Source organism: Salmo salar, chromosome 13 (assembly GCF_965601325.2).
Source record: "Salmo salar chromosome 13, fSalSal1, whole genome shotgun sequence".
In the NCBI taxonomy this organism is placed as follows: Eukaryota; Metazoa; Chordata; class Actinopteri; order Salmoniformes; family Salmonidae; genus Salmo; species Salmo salar.
In genome coordinates, this window is record NC_138303.1 from 4,245,041 (window position 1) to 4,262,727 (window position 17,687).

At 45.7% G+C, this 17,687-nt stretch overlaps 1 protein-coding gene across 1 annotated transcript; it reads left to right on the top strand.

Moving 5' to 3' along the window:
• Positions 1–1,373: 1,373 nt before the first annotated feature.
• On the top strand, positions 1,374–15,971 carry LOC106566321 (potassium voltage-gated channel subfamily A member 2-like). Its single transcript, XM_014134231.1, has 4 exons — positions 1,374–1,543; positions 14,443–14,686; positions 14,838–15,838; positions 15,920–15,971. Exons 1-4 carry the CDS (start codon positions 1,374–1,376, stop codon positions 15,969–15,971), a joined length of 1,467 nt encoding a protein of 488 aa, XP_013989706.1.
• Positions 15,972–17,687: the final 1,716 nt, after the last annotated feature.

The following is a 17,687-nucleotide window of genomic DNA, read 5'->3' on the forward strand; positions in this document are numbered from 1 at the left end:
GTTCACAAAAAACAATTATTTTAAGAATTATAGATACAGAACTCCTCTATGCACTCGATATGTCCGATTTTAAAATAGCTTTCGGTGAAAGCACATTTTGCAATATTCTCAGTAGATAGCCCGGCATCACAGGGCTAGCTATTTAGACACCCAGCAAGTTTAGCACTCATCAAAGTCAGATTTACTATAACAAAAATGTTATTACCTTTGTTGTCTTCGTCAGAATGCACTCCCAGGACTTCTACTTCAATAACAAATGTTGGTTTGGTCCAAAATAATCCATCGTTATATCCAAATAGCGGCGTTTTGTTTGTGCGTTCTAGACACTATCCTAAAGGGTAAATAAGGGTGGCGAGCATGGCGCAATTCGTGACAAAAACATTATAAATATTCCATTACCGTACTTCGAAGCATGTCAACCGCTGTTTAAAATCAACTTTTATGCCATTTTTCTCATAAAAAAGCGATAATATTCCGACCGGGAATCTGCTTTTAGGTAAACAGACAAAGGAAAAGAAAGCATTCGGTCGAAGCGGGCACACGCCTAAGCCCATAGTACTCTGAGTGGCCACTTGCCAAAAGCGATAAAGTGTTTCAGCCAGAGCCTGCCTCTTCAAACCACAAACACACATATCTTCAAACCACAAACTTACTACCCTGAGACAAGGCCGAGTATAGGCCATGAAGATCTCCCCAATGGCACGTACGCAAGGAGGGGCGCCAACCCGGAAAGGAAGATCACGTCAGTGAAGCACCCCTCCTAGGGACGGCATGGAAGAGCACTAGTAAGCCAGTGACTCATCCCCCGTAATAGGGTCAGAGGCAGAGAATTCCAGTGGAGAGAGAGGGGAACCGGCCAGGCAGAGACATCAAGGGCGGTTCATCACTCCAGTGCCTTTTCGTTCACCTTCGCACCCCTGGGCCACACTACACTCAATCTTATGACCTACTGAAGCGATGAGTCTTCAATAAAGACTTAAATGTCGAGACTGAGTCAGTAATCGGCTAATAGACAAGATTGCACCGCTGCTATAACATTATTCATTATATAGATTATTGTGTTTGAAATGAATGTGAAACAAGCTGATTAATGTGTTTCTGTTTTGTCCTCTCCAGATCCCTACCGGCCAGCCTGTTCTGTCCTCTCCAGATCACGACTGGCCAGCCTGTTCTGTCCTCTCCAGATCCCTACCGGCCAGCTTGTTCTGTCCTCTCCAGATCACGACTGGCCAACCTGTTCTGTCTTCTCCAGGTCACGACTGGCCAGCCTGTGTGTTCCTCTGCCCCCCCCCTCCCCATCCTTCCGCTACTGCGCCCCCCCCCCCTCCCCGCTGCCCATCTGAACGCTGCAGGCCCCGCCTTACTCCTCTACCATGACGGTTGCTACAGGTGACCCAGGGGATGACATGTATGAACCAGAACCGGGCCACGGGTGCTGCGAGCGTGTAGTCGTCAACATCTCCGGGCTGCGCTTTGAGATGCAGCTGAAAACCCTCTCCCAGTTCCCTGAGACCCTGCTGGGGGACCCCAAGAAGAGGATGAGGTAACTTTAACCTCTATGGGCTAGGTGGGACGCTTGCGATAAACGTTCACAAAAAACATAACAATTATTTAAAGAATTATAGATACAGAACTCCTCTATGCACTCGATATGTCCGATTTTTAAAATAGCTTTTCGGTGAAAGCACATTTTGCAATATTCTCAGTAGATAGCCCGGCATCACAGGGCTAGCTATTTAGACACCCAGCAAGTTTAGCCTTCACCAAACTCCGATTTACTATTAGAAAAGTTTGATTACCTTTGGTGTTCTTCGTCAGAATGCACTCCCAGGACTGCTACTTCAATAACAAATGTTGGTTTGGTCCCAAATAATCCATTGTTATATCCAAACAGCGGCGTTTTGTTCGTGCGTTCAAGACACTATCCGAAAGGGTAAACAAGGGTGGCGAGCATGGTGCATTTCGTGACAAAAAAATTCTAAATATTCCATTACCGTACTTCGAAGCATGTCAACCGCTGTTTAAAATCTATTTTAATGCCATTTTTCTCGTAAAAAAGCGATAATATTCCGACCGGGAAAGCCTGTATACATACAAAGCGTGAGTCTCAGAGAGCGTGAGTCTCAGAGTACTCTGACCAGCCACTATCCAAACGCGATAATGTGTTTCAGCCAGAGGCTGCCTCGATATCATTCAGCTTTTTCCCGGGTTCTGAGAGCCTATGGGAGCCGTAGGAAATGTCACGTTACGGCAAAGATCCTCAGTCTTCAATAAAAAGAGCCAAGATGAACAACAACTTGTCAGAGAGGGCGCTTCCTGTTTGGAATCTTCTCAGGTTTTTGCCTGCCATATGAGTTCTGTTATACTCACAGACACCATTCAAACAGTTTTAGAAACTTTAGGATGTTTTCTATCCAAAGCCAATAATTATATGCATATTCTAGTTACTGGGCAGGAGTAGTAACCAGATTAAATCGGGTACGTTTTTTATCCGGCCGTGTCAATACTGCCCCCTAACCCTAACAGGTTAACACTTATATAGGTTATTATCCTATATTGATGACAACCCTAACTCTTACCCCAACAAGAGGATAAGGTAACTATACCACTTATATAGGTTATTATTAGGACTGTCAAACGATAAAAAAAATGGTATCCAGTTGATTGCAGGATTTGCTGTGATTAATCGCAAATTCTGAATTTGCTAAAGTTGAGCTGTAATTTAAGATGTTTTATAGAAAAAGGATTGCACAAATATTGACGTCTTGATTTTGTCCAAAGTAAGAAATGGTTATCAAAAACAGGTAAATTGATGAGTCACACTTTCTTTAGCCTGAGGCCTGATAGACAGAGGTTAAGACCAGATGCAGAGACAGGAGGCAGACAGTACAAGTCTCAAAGTTTATTATAGTTCAAGGGGCAAAAGGTAAATCAAGACAGGCAGAGGGTTATAATCCAAATCAGAGTCATGCAGGTACAGGACGGCAGGCAGGATCAGAGTCAGGACAGGCAGAAACGTCAGAACTGGGAAGAAAAACAAAAACTAGAGTTCAGAACAACATGGAAACAGGAGAAAAATTGCTGTGAGACAGAAGTGTAATTCTAGATGCATGGGAAGTGGGATACGATATACGGAGAGTGCGGGGAAACAGAAGGCGAACAGCAGAAGGGCTAAGGACCTTAGATGGGGAAAGGTCTGATAAAACGGAGGGAAAGCTGGCGGGACTCCACCCACAGGGCACAGGGGCAGGGGTCACCTAGAGGTGGTCTTGAGAGGTCCGGGCTCTCTTCCAGGTACGCCGATAGCGACGGATGAACATCTGGGCAGAAGGAATGCTGACCTCCTCTTGCTCCGAGAAAAGCGGCGGCTGATATCCCAGGGATTCAAAAGGTGAGAGACCCGTAGCAGAACAGGGAAGGGTGTTGCAGGCATATTCCATCCACACGAGTTGCTGGCTCCAGGGGGTGGGATTGGTGGCAACGAAGCAGCGAAGAGTCGTCTCCAGGGCCTGATTGGCTCGCTCCAACTGGCCGTTAGACTGGTGATGAAAACCAGAGGACAGACTGGCCGACGACCCAATGAGGGTGCAGAACTCCTTCCAGAACCGGGTCGAGAACTGAGGACCACGATTGGAGACCATGCCTACCGGCAGTCCATGGATCTAGAAGATGTGCTGCACCATGAGCTGGGCCATCTCCTTAGCTGAGGGAAACTTAGGAAGGGGAATAAAATGGATGGTTTTGGAAAACCTGTCCACCACTGTGAGGATGGTGGTGTTGTCATCTGATGGAGGGAGACCAGTGAAGAAGTCCAGGGATATGAGACCAGTGGCGGTGAGGGACAGGGAGTGTTTGAAGGAGACCAGCCAGAGCTTGCCGCAGAGTCTTGTTCTGCGCACACACTGTACAGGCTGCAACAAATGCAGAGACGTCAGGAACCATGGTGAGCCACCAAAAACATTGTCGAACGAAAGCCAAGATCCAACTGGAGCCAGGATGACAGGTGTGTCTCGAGGAATGTGCCCATTCACAGGCAGAGTCCGGGACAAACATCTGGTTAGCCGGCCCATCTCGCCTGCCTGGAGTTGAGGTGCTTGGTGTTGCGGAGATATTCCAGGTTCTTATGGTCCTTCCACACCAAGAATGGCTGTTCCACTCCTTCTAACCAGTGCCTCCACTCCTCCAACGCCATCTTGACAGCAAGTAATTCTTCATTTCCCACGTCATAATTCCTCTCAGCGGGCTTAAGACGATGGGTAAGGAAGGAACAGGGATGCAGCTTCTGGTCTTGGGCAGAACGCTGGGACAGGACAAGCCCCACTCCGATGTCCGAGGCGTCGACGTCCACCACGAACTGACGGGACGGGTCCAGATGGATTAAGCTGTAGTGAATCGCTGCTTGAAGTCCGAGAACGCCCAGTCAGCTGTTGGAGACCATATGAACGGAACCTTGGGAGAGGTGAGTGCTGAGAGCGGGGAAGCAAGGGTGCTGTAACCCCGGACGAAACAACGGTAGAAATTAGCAAACCCCAGGAAACATTGCAGCCGCACTCTGGATGTGGGTTGAGGCCAATCCACCACCACTCTCACCTTGTCAGGGTTCATCTGAATATTCCCTGCAGAGATTACTTATCCTAGGAAGGAGTTGGTAAGGCAATAAAACTCACATTTCTCCACCTTCACGAAAAGCTGGGTCTCCAGGAGATGGTGGACATGGAGGATGTGCTCTTGACCAGGAATAAATGAGGACAATATCAAGGTAGACAAACAGAAATCAGCTCAACATGTCTGGGAGCACATCATTGACCAGGGCCTGGAACACTGCGGGAACGTTGGTCAGTCCAAACGGCATCACCGTTAGCCGTGTTAAAGGCGGTCTTCCACTCATCTCCTTCCAGATTGTAGGCGTTCCGAAAGTCCCACTTGGAGAAGATGATTGCGTCATGGAGAGGCTGGAAAACATGAGATGAGTGGTAGCGGGTAACGGTTTCTAATCGTAATGTCATTGAGACCCCGGTAGTCGATACACGGACGCAGGGTCTTGTCCTTCTTCTCCACAAAGAAGGACAAAGAATGGAAAGGGGTTGAGTGGCGACTCCCAGCTCCGCAACAAGGGTAGTAAAGCTCTCGTCAGCTCCAGAGTTCAATGAGCACCCGGATGGATTTGGACTGGCCTTCCCACCCTGGGTAGCATAGAGGGGGTTACGAGTAGTAAGGGATTGAAAACTCCCCGTATGTCTCACCAGTGTACTCGTACCTACAGTGTACTCGTACCTACTGATGAGCCTGGTCTTTTTAATGGCCAGGTTGTTAACCTGTTAGGGCTAGGGGGCAGCATTGACACGGCTGGATAAAAAAATACCCGATTTAATCTGGTTACCACTCCTACCCAGTAACTAGAATATGCATATACTTATTACATATGGATAGAAAACACCCTAAATTTTCTAAAACTGTTTGAATGGTGTCTGTGAGTATAACAGAACTCAAATGGCAGGTCAAAACCTGAGAGACTCCTTTACAGGAAGTGGCCTGTCTGACCATTTGTTGAACTTCTTTTCCATCTCTATCATTTACTAAGGATCTCTGCTCTAACGTGACACTTCCCACGTCGTCCATAGGTGCTCAGAGCCCGGGAAAAAACAGAATGTCGTCATTCCAGCCCCAGGCTGAAACACATTATCGCCTTTCTCAAGTGGCCGATCAAGAGACACTGGCTTATGCGCATGACCCCGACCGCCCCCGCCTTTGGGATTTTTTCCTCTGTTTGCCGAAAAGGAGATTCCCTGTCGGAATATTATCGCTTTTCTACGAGAAAAATGTCGTAAAAATTGATTTTAAACAGCGGTTGACATGCTTCGAAGTACGGTAATGGAATACTTAGAATTTTATTGTCACGAATTGCGCCATGCAATTCGGTGCCCCTGCACACTGACTCTGACACTTCTTTACTATTTCGGATAGTGTCTGGAACGCACGAACAAAACGCCGCTATTCGGATATAACGATGGATTATTTTGGACCAAACCAACATTTGTTATTGAAGTAGCAGTCCTGGGTGTGTATTCTGACGAAGACAACAAAAGGTAATGAAACTTTTATAATAGTAAATATGATTATGGTGAGTGCTAAACTTGCCGGGTGTCTAAATAGCGAGCCCGTGATGCCTGGGCTATGTACTTACAATATTGCAAAATGTGCTTTCACCAAAAAGCTATTTTAAAATCGGACATATCGAGTGCATAGAGGAGGTCTGTATCTATAATTCTTAAAATAATTGTTATGCTTTTTGTGAACGTTTATCGTGAGTAATTTAGTAAAATGTTAGCGAATTCCCCGGAAGTTTGCGGGGGGTATGCTAGTTCTGAACGTCACATGCTAATGTAAAAAGCTGGTTTTTGATATAAATATGAACTTGATTGAACAAAACATGCATGTATTGTATAACATGTCTCTGTTGTCATCTATGCATAGTAACCATAATTAACTCTACCTACATGTACATACTACCTCAACAAACCGGTGCCCCTGCACACTGACTCTGTACCAGCATCCACCTGTATATATTGTTATTTTTTTTCTGCTCTTCTTTAAATACTTGTTACTTTTATCTCTTATTCTTATTAATTTTTGAAACTGCACTGTCGGTTAGGGGCATTTCACTGTATTCGGCGTGACTAATATAATTTGATTTGATTTATACTGTACTCAAAACACATGAGGAGCAAATAATATAGGACATCAATTAATGTAGGATAATTTTTATAACTCATTAGGCAGTTCATCAATGCCAAACGCTTTCCCATTTTTTTTTGCAGCTACAATCACCTTCTTAACTTCTGCCACTGACAGCTCCTCATTTAAATACCGGTCTGATGGACCCAGAACATTATTGGTTTACAGCCATAACAATACAGCCATAACAATACAGCCATAACAATTTACGTAAAATTACTTAATACTTAGATGTTGACTTATATCAATTACAAGCAATATAAAACCGCTATTAGGTTTTGATGATAAAGCGTGATTTTTGTAAACAAATCCATTATAATCAAGACATGAGTGGAATAAATCATGTTTATCATGAACAAATATAAATGAAACAAGGTTTTTATCACTATTGATGTTTATCGCTTTGAACTGAACAAATTGGAAGGACACGTTTTACATACAGTATTTATGGAAATGATAGATAAGCCCCATTGAACACAAATTAACCTCTTTGGGGTGTGGGACGCTACCGTCCCACCTGGCCAACATCCAGTGAAATTGCAGAGCGCCAAATTCAAAAACAGAAATACTCATTATAAAAATTCATAAAACATACAAGTGTTATACATCGGTTTAAAGATTAACTTCTTGTTAATCCAACCACGGTGTCAGATTTCAAAAATACTTTACGTCAAACAAACCATGCGATTATCTGAGAACAGCACCCAGCAGACAAATCATTACAAACAGTAACCAGCCAAGTAGAGGAGTAACAAAAGTCAGAAATAGCGATAAAATGCATCACTTACCTTTGATCTTCATATGGTTGCACTCCCAAGACTCCATGTTACACAATAAATGTTTGTTTTGTTCGATAAAGTCCCTCTTCATATACAAAAATCTCAGTTTTGTTGGTGCGTTTTGTTCAGTAATTCATTGGAACAAGTCGCGGTCACAACAGACAGACGAAAAATCTAAAAAGTACCATAAAAGTTAATAGAAACATGTCAAACGATGTTTATAATCATTCCTCAGGTTGTTTTTGTCATAAATAATCGATCATATTTCAACCAGACAATAGCTTCGTCAATAGAAAAGGAAAAACAAGAAAGGCGCGACCCCGGTCATGCGCAGGACTCATGTCTGGAAATTTCCACTGTCCTCTCATTGCAAATGGTGTTCCTCCCTCATTTTTCAGAGTAAAAGCCTGAAACAATGCCTAAACACTGGCCACATGTAGTGGAAGCCATAGGGATCATGAACTGGGTCATAAGTCTTTGTATGGTGGATAGGCCTTCAATGGAAAACAGCAATTTCAAAATAATAGCACTTCCTGGATGGATTTTCCTCAGGTTTTCGCCTGCCATATCAGTTCTGTTATACTCACAGACATTATTATGTTTTGGAAACTTTAGAGTTTTCTATCCAAATGTACCAATTATGTCCATATCCTAGCTTCTGGGCCTGAGTAGCAGACAGTTTACTTTGGGCACGCTTTTCATCCAAAATTCTGAATGCTGCCCCCTACCCTAGTGAAGTTAAGGCCGGTCTACACACCACGTGGAAAAGAGTTTTACTGCAAATGTATTTCTTGCACTTGATGCATGTGTACTGTGTGTTCTGTGTCTACTTACCCTTCTTGGGTCCATACACATCACAGCGCTTCTTCTTGTTGCTACCGGCTGCAATCTAGAATGATGAAAACACTTAGTTCAGGAATTTTACTAACATCTCACTCACTCGCATATATACACTACTCAAAAAAATAAAGGTTACACTTAAACAACACAATGTAACTCCAAGTCAATCACACTTCTGTGAAATCAAACTGTCCACTTAGGAAGCAACACTGATTGACAATACATTTCACATGCTGTTGTGCAAATGGAATAAACAACAGGTGGAAATGATAGGCAATTAGCAAGACACCCCCAATAAAGGAGTGGTTCTGCAGGTGGTGACCACGGACCACTTCTCAGTTCCTATGCTTCCTGGCTGACGTTTTGGTCACTTTTGAATGCTGGCGGTGCTTTCACTCTAGTGGTAACATGAGACGGAGTCTACAACCCACACAAGTGGCTCAGGTAGTGCAGCTCATCCAGGATGGCACATCAATGCGAGCTGTGGCAAGAAGGTTTGCTGTGTCTGTCAGCGTAGTGTCCAGAGCATGGAGGCGCTACCAGGAGACAGGCCAGTACATCAGGAGACGTGGAGGAGGCCGTAGGAGGGCAACAACCCAGCAGCAGGACCGCTACCTCCGCCTTTGTGCAAGGAGGAGCAGGAGGAGCACTGCCAGAGCCCTGCAAAATGACCTCCAGCAGGCCACAAATGTGCATGTGTCTGCTCAAACGGTCAGAAACAGACTCCATGAGGGTGGTATGAGGGCCCGACGTCCACAGGTGGGGGTTGTGCTTACAGCCCAACACCATGCAGGACGTTTGGCATTTGCCAGAGAACACCAAGATTGGCAAATTCGCCACTGGCACCCTGTGCTCTTCACAGATGAAAGCAGGTTCACACTGAGCACGTGACAGACGTGACAGAGTCTGGAGACACCGTGGAGAACGTTCTGCTGCCTGCAACATCCTCCAGCATGACCGGTTTGGCGGTGGGTCAGTCATGGTGTGGGGTGGCATTTCTTTGGGGGGCCGCACAGACTTCCATGTGCTCGCCAGAGGTAGCCTGACTGCCATTAGGTACCGAGATGAGATCCCCAGACCCCTTGTGAGACCATATGGTGGTGCGGTTGGCCCTGGGTTCCTCCTAATGCAAGACAATGCTAGACCTCATGTGGCTGGAGTGTGTCAGCAGTTCCTGCAAGAGGAATGCATTGATGCTATGGACTGGCCCGCCCGTTCCCTAGACCTGAATCCAATTGAGCACATCTGGGACATCATGTCTCGCTCCATCCACCAACGCCACGTTGCACCACAGACTGTCCAGGAGTTGGCGGATGCTTTAGTCCAGGTCTGGGAGGAGATCCCTCAGGAGACCATCGGCCACCTCATCAGGAGCATGCCCAGGCGTTGTAGGGAGGTCATACAGGCACGTGGAGGCCACACACACTTCTGAGCCTCATTTTGACTTGTTTTAAAGACATTACATCAAAGTTGGATCAGCCTGTAGTGTGAATTTCCACTTTAATTTTGAGTGTGACTCCAAATCCAGACCTCCATGGGTTGATAAATTGGATTTCCATTGATTATTTTTGTGTGATTTTGTTGTCAGCACATTCAACTATGTAAAGAAAAAAGTATTTAATAAGATTATTTCATTCATTCCGAGCTAGGATGTGTTATCTTAGTGTTCCCTTTATTTTTTTGAGCAGTGTAGTTACAGCAGGCCAAGGTAGGAGAGTTAGACACACACACACGCAATAACATCATTCACATGTACTTCCTGTATTGGGGTTGTTGGTTCTGTGGGTCGGGGCTGATGGGGCACCAGCATCCTCCTCCTGAATCCTCCTCACCATGGCTGCAGAAGCTGGGGTCATTGGAATATGTTGCCTCCTCTGGATTTGAGGTCATACCAAAGACCCATCTCCTCTGATCTAATATGGGTTCCACTCCATCCAGATGACAAACGCGTTGTACGCCAAGATTATTATTATTATTTTTTTTTTTTATTTAACCAGGCAAGTCAGTTAAGAACAAATTCTTATTTTCAATAACGGCCTAGGAACAGTGGGTTAACTGCCTTGTTCAGGGGCAGAACGACAGATTTGTACCTTGTCAGCTCGGGGCTTCGATCTTGCAACCTTTCGGTTACTAGTCCAATGCTTTGAGATGGCCAAGATGTTGAAGAATATCACAAGATGCCAGTGTAGGGTTCTTCTTTTGCAGCTGTAGCCAGTCACCAGCTTGTCTAAATTGTCCACCCCTCCTTTTGTGGCATTGTAATCCATTATGATTTCTGTTTTTTGATGTTCCTGGCTACAGATTCTCCCATCCCTATGCAGCGTACTCATGAGTACCATATTTTGCCTTTCTTTGACACGTAGGACACTAGGGACGTGTCGGACGTGAACACAAACTTAGAGGAATTGATAGGCCTGTTCCGTGTATTCAACAGCTGAGGTGGGAGCGCTGGCTTGTTTTTTCGTACTGTTCCTACCATCGTCAGCTTCCTCTTGAGGAGCTCCTGTCCCAGCTTGTTCAAAGTAAAATAGTTATTGCACGTGATGTTGTGGCCACAGAGTCTCTGTGACACGTCCAGGACAGCTGGTCTGCGCATGCTCTGAGGACGCGGCTAGGGATGCCGTCTGGGCCAGCAGCCTTGCGAGGGTTAACACGTTTAAATGTCTTACTCACGTCAGCCATGAAGAAGGAGTGGGGGGGGGGGGGGCGCAGTCCTTGTTAGCGGGCCACGACGGTGGCACTATATTATCCTCAAAGCAGGCAAAGAAGGTGTTTAGTTTGTCTGGAAGCAAGACGTCGGTGTCCATGGCAGGTTTAATTTTTGTAGTCCGTGATTTCCTGTAGACCCTGCCACATACGTCTCGTGTCTGAGCCATTGAATTGTGACTCCATTTTGTCCCTATACCGACATTTCACTTGCTTGATTGCTTTGCGGAGGGAATAACTACACTGTTTATATTCAGTCATATTCCCAGTCATCTTTCCATGTTTAAATGCGGTGGTTCGCACTTTCAGTTTTGCGCGAATGCTGCCATCCATCCATGGTTTCTGGTTAGGGAAGGTTTTAATAGTCACAGTGGGTACAACATCTCCAATGTACTTCCTTATAAACTCACTCACCGAGTCAGCGTATAGGTTGATGTTGTTCTCTGAGGCTGACCGGAACATATTCCTGTCCTCATGATCAAAACAATCTTGAAGCGTGGCTTCCGATTGGTCTGACCAGCGTTGAATGGTTCTCGTCACTGGTACATCCTGTTTGAGTTTCTGCCTATAAGACGGTAGGAGCAAGATTGTGTCATGCTTGGATTTTCTGAAGGGAGGATGGGGTAGGGCTTTGTATGCATCGCGGAAGTTAGAGTAGCAGTGGTTGAGCTTATTGCCCATGCACGTAGCACAATCAATATGATGGTAGAATTTAGGTAGCCTTGCTATGTGCCTTTTACTGAGGAGTGGCTTCCATTTGGCCAGTCTACCATCAAGGCCTGATTGGTGGAGTGCTGCAGAGATGGTTGTCCTTCTGGAAGGTTCTCCTATCGCCACAGAGAAACTCTGGAGCTTTGTCAGAGTGACCATTGGGTTCTTGGTCACCTCTCTGACCAAGGCCCTTCTCCTCCGATTGCTCAGTTTGGCCAGTAAGAGTTCCAAACTTCCTCCATTTAAGAATGATGGAGGCCACTGTGTTCGTGGGGACCTTCAATGCAGTTTTTTGGTTTTTGGTACCCTTCCCCAAATCTGTGCTTTGACACAATCCTGTCTTGGAGCTCTACAATTCCTTTGACCTCATTTCTTGGTTTTTGCTCTGACATGCACAGTCAACTTTGGAACCTTATATAGACAGGTATGTACCTTCCCAAATCATGTCCAATCAATTGAATTTACCACAGGTGGACTCCAATCAAGTTGTAGAAATATCTCAAGGATGATCAATGGAAACAGGATGCACCTGAGCTCACTTTCGAGTCTCGAATCAAAGAGCCTGAATACTTATGTTAACCTGTTATGGCTAGGGGGCAGTATTTTCACGGCTGGATAAAAAACGTACCCGATTTTAATCTGGTTACTACTCCTGCCCAGTAACTAGAAGATGCATATAATTATTGGCTTTGGATAGAAAACACTCCAAAGTTTCTAAAACTGTTAGAATGGTGTCTGTGAGTATAACAGAACTCAAATGGCAGGTCAAAACCTGAGAGATTCCTTTACAGGAAGTGGCCTGTCTGACCATTTCTTGAACTTCTTTGCCATCTCTATCTTTTACTAAGGATCTCTGCTCTAACGTGACACTTCCTACGTCTTCCATGGGCGCTCAGAGCCCGGGAAAAAACAGAATGTCGTCATCCCAGCCCCAGGCTGAAACACATTATCGCCTTTCTCAAGTGGCCGATCAAGGGACTGTGGGCTTAGGCGCGTGCCCTGGCCGCCCCCGTCTTTGTGATTTTTCCTCTGTTTGCCGAAAAGGAGATTCCCGGTCGGAATATTATCGCTTTTTTACGAGATAAATTGCATAAAAATTGATTTTAAACAGCGGTTGACATGCTTCGAAGTACGGTAATGGAATATTTAGAATTTTTTTGTCACGAATTGCGCCATGCGCGTGACCCTTATTTACCATTTCGGATAGTGTCTGGGACGCACGAACAAAACGCCGCTATTCGGATATAACGATGGATTATTTTGGACCAAACCAACATTTGTTATTGAAGTAGCAGTCCTGGGAGTGCATTCTGACGAAGACAACAAAAGGTAATCAAACTTTTATAATAGTAAATCTGATATTGGTGAGTGCTAAACTTGCCGGGTGTCTAAATAGCTAGCCCGTGATGCCTGGGCCAATGACTTAGAATATTGCAAAATGTGCTTTCACCAAAAAGCTATTTTAAAATCGGACATATCGAGTGCATAGAGGAGTTCTGTATCTATAATTCTTAAAATAATTGTTATGCTTTTTGTGAACGTTTATCGTGAGTAATTTAGTAAATTGTTAGCAAATTCCCCGGAAGTTTGCGGGGGGTATGCTAGTTCTGAACGTCACATGCTAATGTAAAAAGCTGTTTTTTGATATAAATATGAACTTGATTGAACAAAACATGCATGTATTGTATAACATAATGTCCTAGGTGTGTCATCTGATGAAGATCATCAAAGGTTAGTGCTGCATTTAGCTGTCTTCTGGGTTTTTGTGACATTATATGCTAGCTTGAAAAATGGGTGTCTGATTATTTCTGGCTTGGTACTCTGCTGACATAATCTAATGTTTTGCTTTCGCTGTAAAGCCTTTTTGAAATCGGACAGTGTGGTTAGATAAAGGAGAGTCTTGTCTTTAAAATGCTGTGAAATAATCATATGTTTGAAAAATTGAAGTTTTTGTATTTTTGAGGAATTTGTAATTCGCGCCACGCCTATCATTGGATATTGGAGCAGGTGTTCCGCTAGCGGAACGTCTAGATGTAAGGTGTTTCTGTTTTTTATTTGTAAGAACTTTGCTATAATTTCTCATTATGGGGTATTGTGTGTAAATTGATGATTTTTATTTATTTAATCCATTTTAGAACAAGGTTGTATACTTTCTGAGTACTTTCCGAAAGTACAGTATGTTACGGGTATGTGAGACCAGGGAGATCTGTCCAGAGTTGTTTATTAGGAAATGGAACTGTACTAAGTAGCTAACTTTATGAACCAAACAACAATTTTGTCTGTCGTTGTTTGTTGCCACTACTGTTGCTGCCTAACCTTGCTGCATCGTCCTCTATTCATTTCAATGTGTTGACAGTTGGAGAAATTGTTTGAGGCGCACTGAAATTCAAAAAGTATGAAAGCCAATGCTCCAATATTTTAGAACACTTCTGTGTGTATTCATACACTTCTTGGACTATGAAAGATACTTATCTCCAAGAAGAGACGGAGGTAAGATGGGGACTTCAATACTTTACTGTTTATTGTCCTGTTAACACTAACCCCAAGAAGAGAATGAGATAAGATAGGGACTTCAATACTTTACTGTTACTTTAGTTTTTATAATGTCATCTGTTATTGTTCTGCATTTGTTGTTGTATCTACTACTTACAACGAATCTCTCTCTCTCCAGGTACTTTGATCCTCTGAGGAACGAGTATTTCTTTGACAGGAACCGGCCCAGTTTCGATGCCATTCTGTACTACTACCAGTCAGGAGGGAGACTGCGCAGGCCGGTTAATGTCACTCTAGACATCTTTTCAGAGGAGATCCGTTTCTACGAGCTGGGTGAGGACGCCATCGAGATCTTCAGAGAGGATGAGGGCTTCATTAAGGAAGAAGAGCGTCCTCTCCCGGAGAACGAGTTCCAGAGACAGGTATATTCTATTGTTTATGCATTATTTATTGGTGGCACATTATCTAGTTAATATAAACTCAATATAAATATTTTAATCTGTTATTAGCAAATGTATCAGAGAATGTTTTCTATCTGCTGTCAATTTGATAAGTGTGTGTGAACTTGAACAGGTGTGGCTGCTGTTTGAGTATCCTGAGAGTTCCGGCGCGGCCCGTATCATCGCCATCATCAGCGTCATGGTGATCCTGATCTCCATCGTGTCCTTCTGCCTGGAGACACTCCCTGTGTTCCGGAACGACCATGAAGACAACAATGTGTTCCAGCCCTTCAACAACTCCACTTTCTCCTACACCTCCTCTTACTTCACTGATCCCTTCTTCATCCTGGAGACGCTCTGCATCATCTGGTTCTCCTTTGAGTTTCTCGTCCGCTTCTTCGCTTGTCCTAGTAAAGCCGGGTTCTTCGGTAACATTATGAATATCATCGATATTGTGGCGATTATTCCATATTTCATCACGTTGGGCACAGAGCTGGCAGAGAAACCAGAGGACGGGCAGGCGGGGCAGCAGGCGATGTCCCTCGCCATCCTCAGGGTCATCCGTCTGGTCAGGGTGTTCAGAATCTTCAAGCTGTCCAGACACTCCAAGGGGCTCCAGATCCTGGGCCAGACCCTGAAGGCCAGCATGCGGGAGCTTGGCCTTCTCATATTCTTCCTCTTTATTGGAGTCATCCTCTTCTCCAGCGCTGTTTACTTCGCCGAGGCCGACGAGGCGGACTCCCAGTTCAGTAGCATCCCAGAAGCCTTCTGGTGGGCCGTGGTTTCTATGACCACTGTCGGCTACGGCGACATGGTGCCCACCACCATCGGCGGGAAAATCGTTGGATCGCTCTGCGCCATCGCCGGCGTGCTGACCATCGCCTTACCCGTCCCCGTCATCGTGTCCAACTTCAACTACTTCTACCACCGGGAGACGGAGGGCGAGGAGCAGGCGCAGTACCTGAACACACCCAGCGTTCCCAAGGCCGACTCAGCAGAGGACATGAAGAAGAGCAGCAGCAGCGGGAGTGGTTCCACCCTCAGTAAGTCAAACTACATGGGGATACAAGAAGCTGCACTGAACCACAGCACTGAAGACTTCAGAGAAGAAAGCCTGAAGACAGGCAACTGCACCCTGTTGGCTAATGCTAACACGCTAGGTAATGCTAACACCTTGGCTAATGCTAACACGCTAGGTAATGCTAACACTAACATGTTGGCTAACACAAACTATGTCAACATCACCAAGATAAGAACGGACGTATAGTTGGATTCAGACGGTATAACACCAACTTCCTGGGCTGTCGGGGTTGACGGGGAACTGGAAGGAAATAGTAGAGGAGAGTGAAGGACTAAGGAAAGACCCTTCCTTTCTCTGATGTCGTAAAAAGCTTGGAGCCCCTACTGGAGCTGTCCAGACTAGATCACTGAAACTCTGATAGAGGCCCTGCAAGGTGGACCTTAGCCCCCCCATTTTACCCCCCAAACTGACCAGCTCCTAACTCAACCCCCCCCCCCCCATCTCCCTCTGTTGGGAGGTGAATCTTCCCTGTGTTCAGTGTCTGCATGGCATTAGTCTGGTCTGTGTGACTGTCGCCTATATACACTGCTCGCTACAGTAGCCCATAAGTCGCTCTGGCTAAGAGCGTCTGCTAAATGACGTAAATGTAAATGTAAAATGTAGAAACTCTCAGACAGCATAGAGGGACCACTCTGCTCAAAACTGCCACAATCTTGTCAGTGGAGATCTAGGATCAGTTTTCCCTGAACGAGTCCTAGCCGTAACCAATAGGAGATATACTGCAAAACTGATCTTAGATCAGCGTCTCATCATCTTCTAATTACTTAGCTCTAACTGCCAGCCTATAGGAGCTTATTGACCACCCCGTTCCCCCTGAAACGCTCTCCCCACTCTGTACCCAGTGAAACTATCGCCCACTCTGTACCCCCTGAAACTACTACTGGGGTTTCTAACACTGGGGATACTACTACTGGGGTTACTTAATACTGCGGACCTGGCATCCTTTCACTCCCTCCTCTCTACATTTTCCTCTTATGTCTCTGCTGCTAAAGCCACTTTCTACCACTCTAAAATCCAAGCATCTGCCTCTAACCCTAGGAAGCTCTTTGCCACCTTCTCCTCCCTCCTGAATCCTCCTCCCCCTCCCCCTCCCCCCCCTCCTCCCTCTCTGCGGATGACTTCGTCAACCATTTTGAAAAGAAGGTCGACGACATCCGATCCTCGTTTGCTAAGTCAAACGACACCGCTGGTCCTGCTCACACTGCCCTACCCTTTGCTTTGACCTCTTTCTCCCCTCTCTCTCCAGATGAAATCTCGCGTCTTGTGACGGCCGGCCGCCCAACAACCTGTCCGCTTGACCCTATCCCCTCCTCTCTTCTCCAGACCATTTCCGGAGACCTTCTCCCTTACCTCACCTCGCTCATCAACTCATCCTTGACCGCTGGCTACGTCCCTCCCGTCTTCAAGAGAGCGAGAGTTGCACCCCTTCTGAAAAAACCTACACTCGATCCCTCCGATGTCAACAACTACAGACCAGTATCCCTTCTTTCTTTTCTCTCCAAAACTCTTGAACGTGCCGTCCTTGGCCAGCTCTCCTGCTATCTCTCTCAGAATGACCTTCTCGATCCAAATCAGTCAGGTTTCAAGACTGGTCATTCAACTGAGACTGCTCTTCTCTGTGTCACGGAGGCTCTCCGCACTGCTAAAGCTAACTCTCTCTCCTCTGCTCTCATCCTCCTGGACCTATCTGCTGCCTTTGATACGGTGAACCATCGGATCCTCCTCTCCACCCTCTCCGAGTTGGGCATCTCCGGCGCGGCCCACGCTTGGATTGCGTCCTACCAGGTGGCGTGGCACGAATCTGTCTCCGCACCACGTGCTCTCACCACCGGTGTCCCCCAGGGCTCTGTTCTAGGCCCTCTCCTATTCTCGCTATACACCAAGTCACTTGGCTCTGTCATA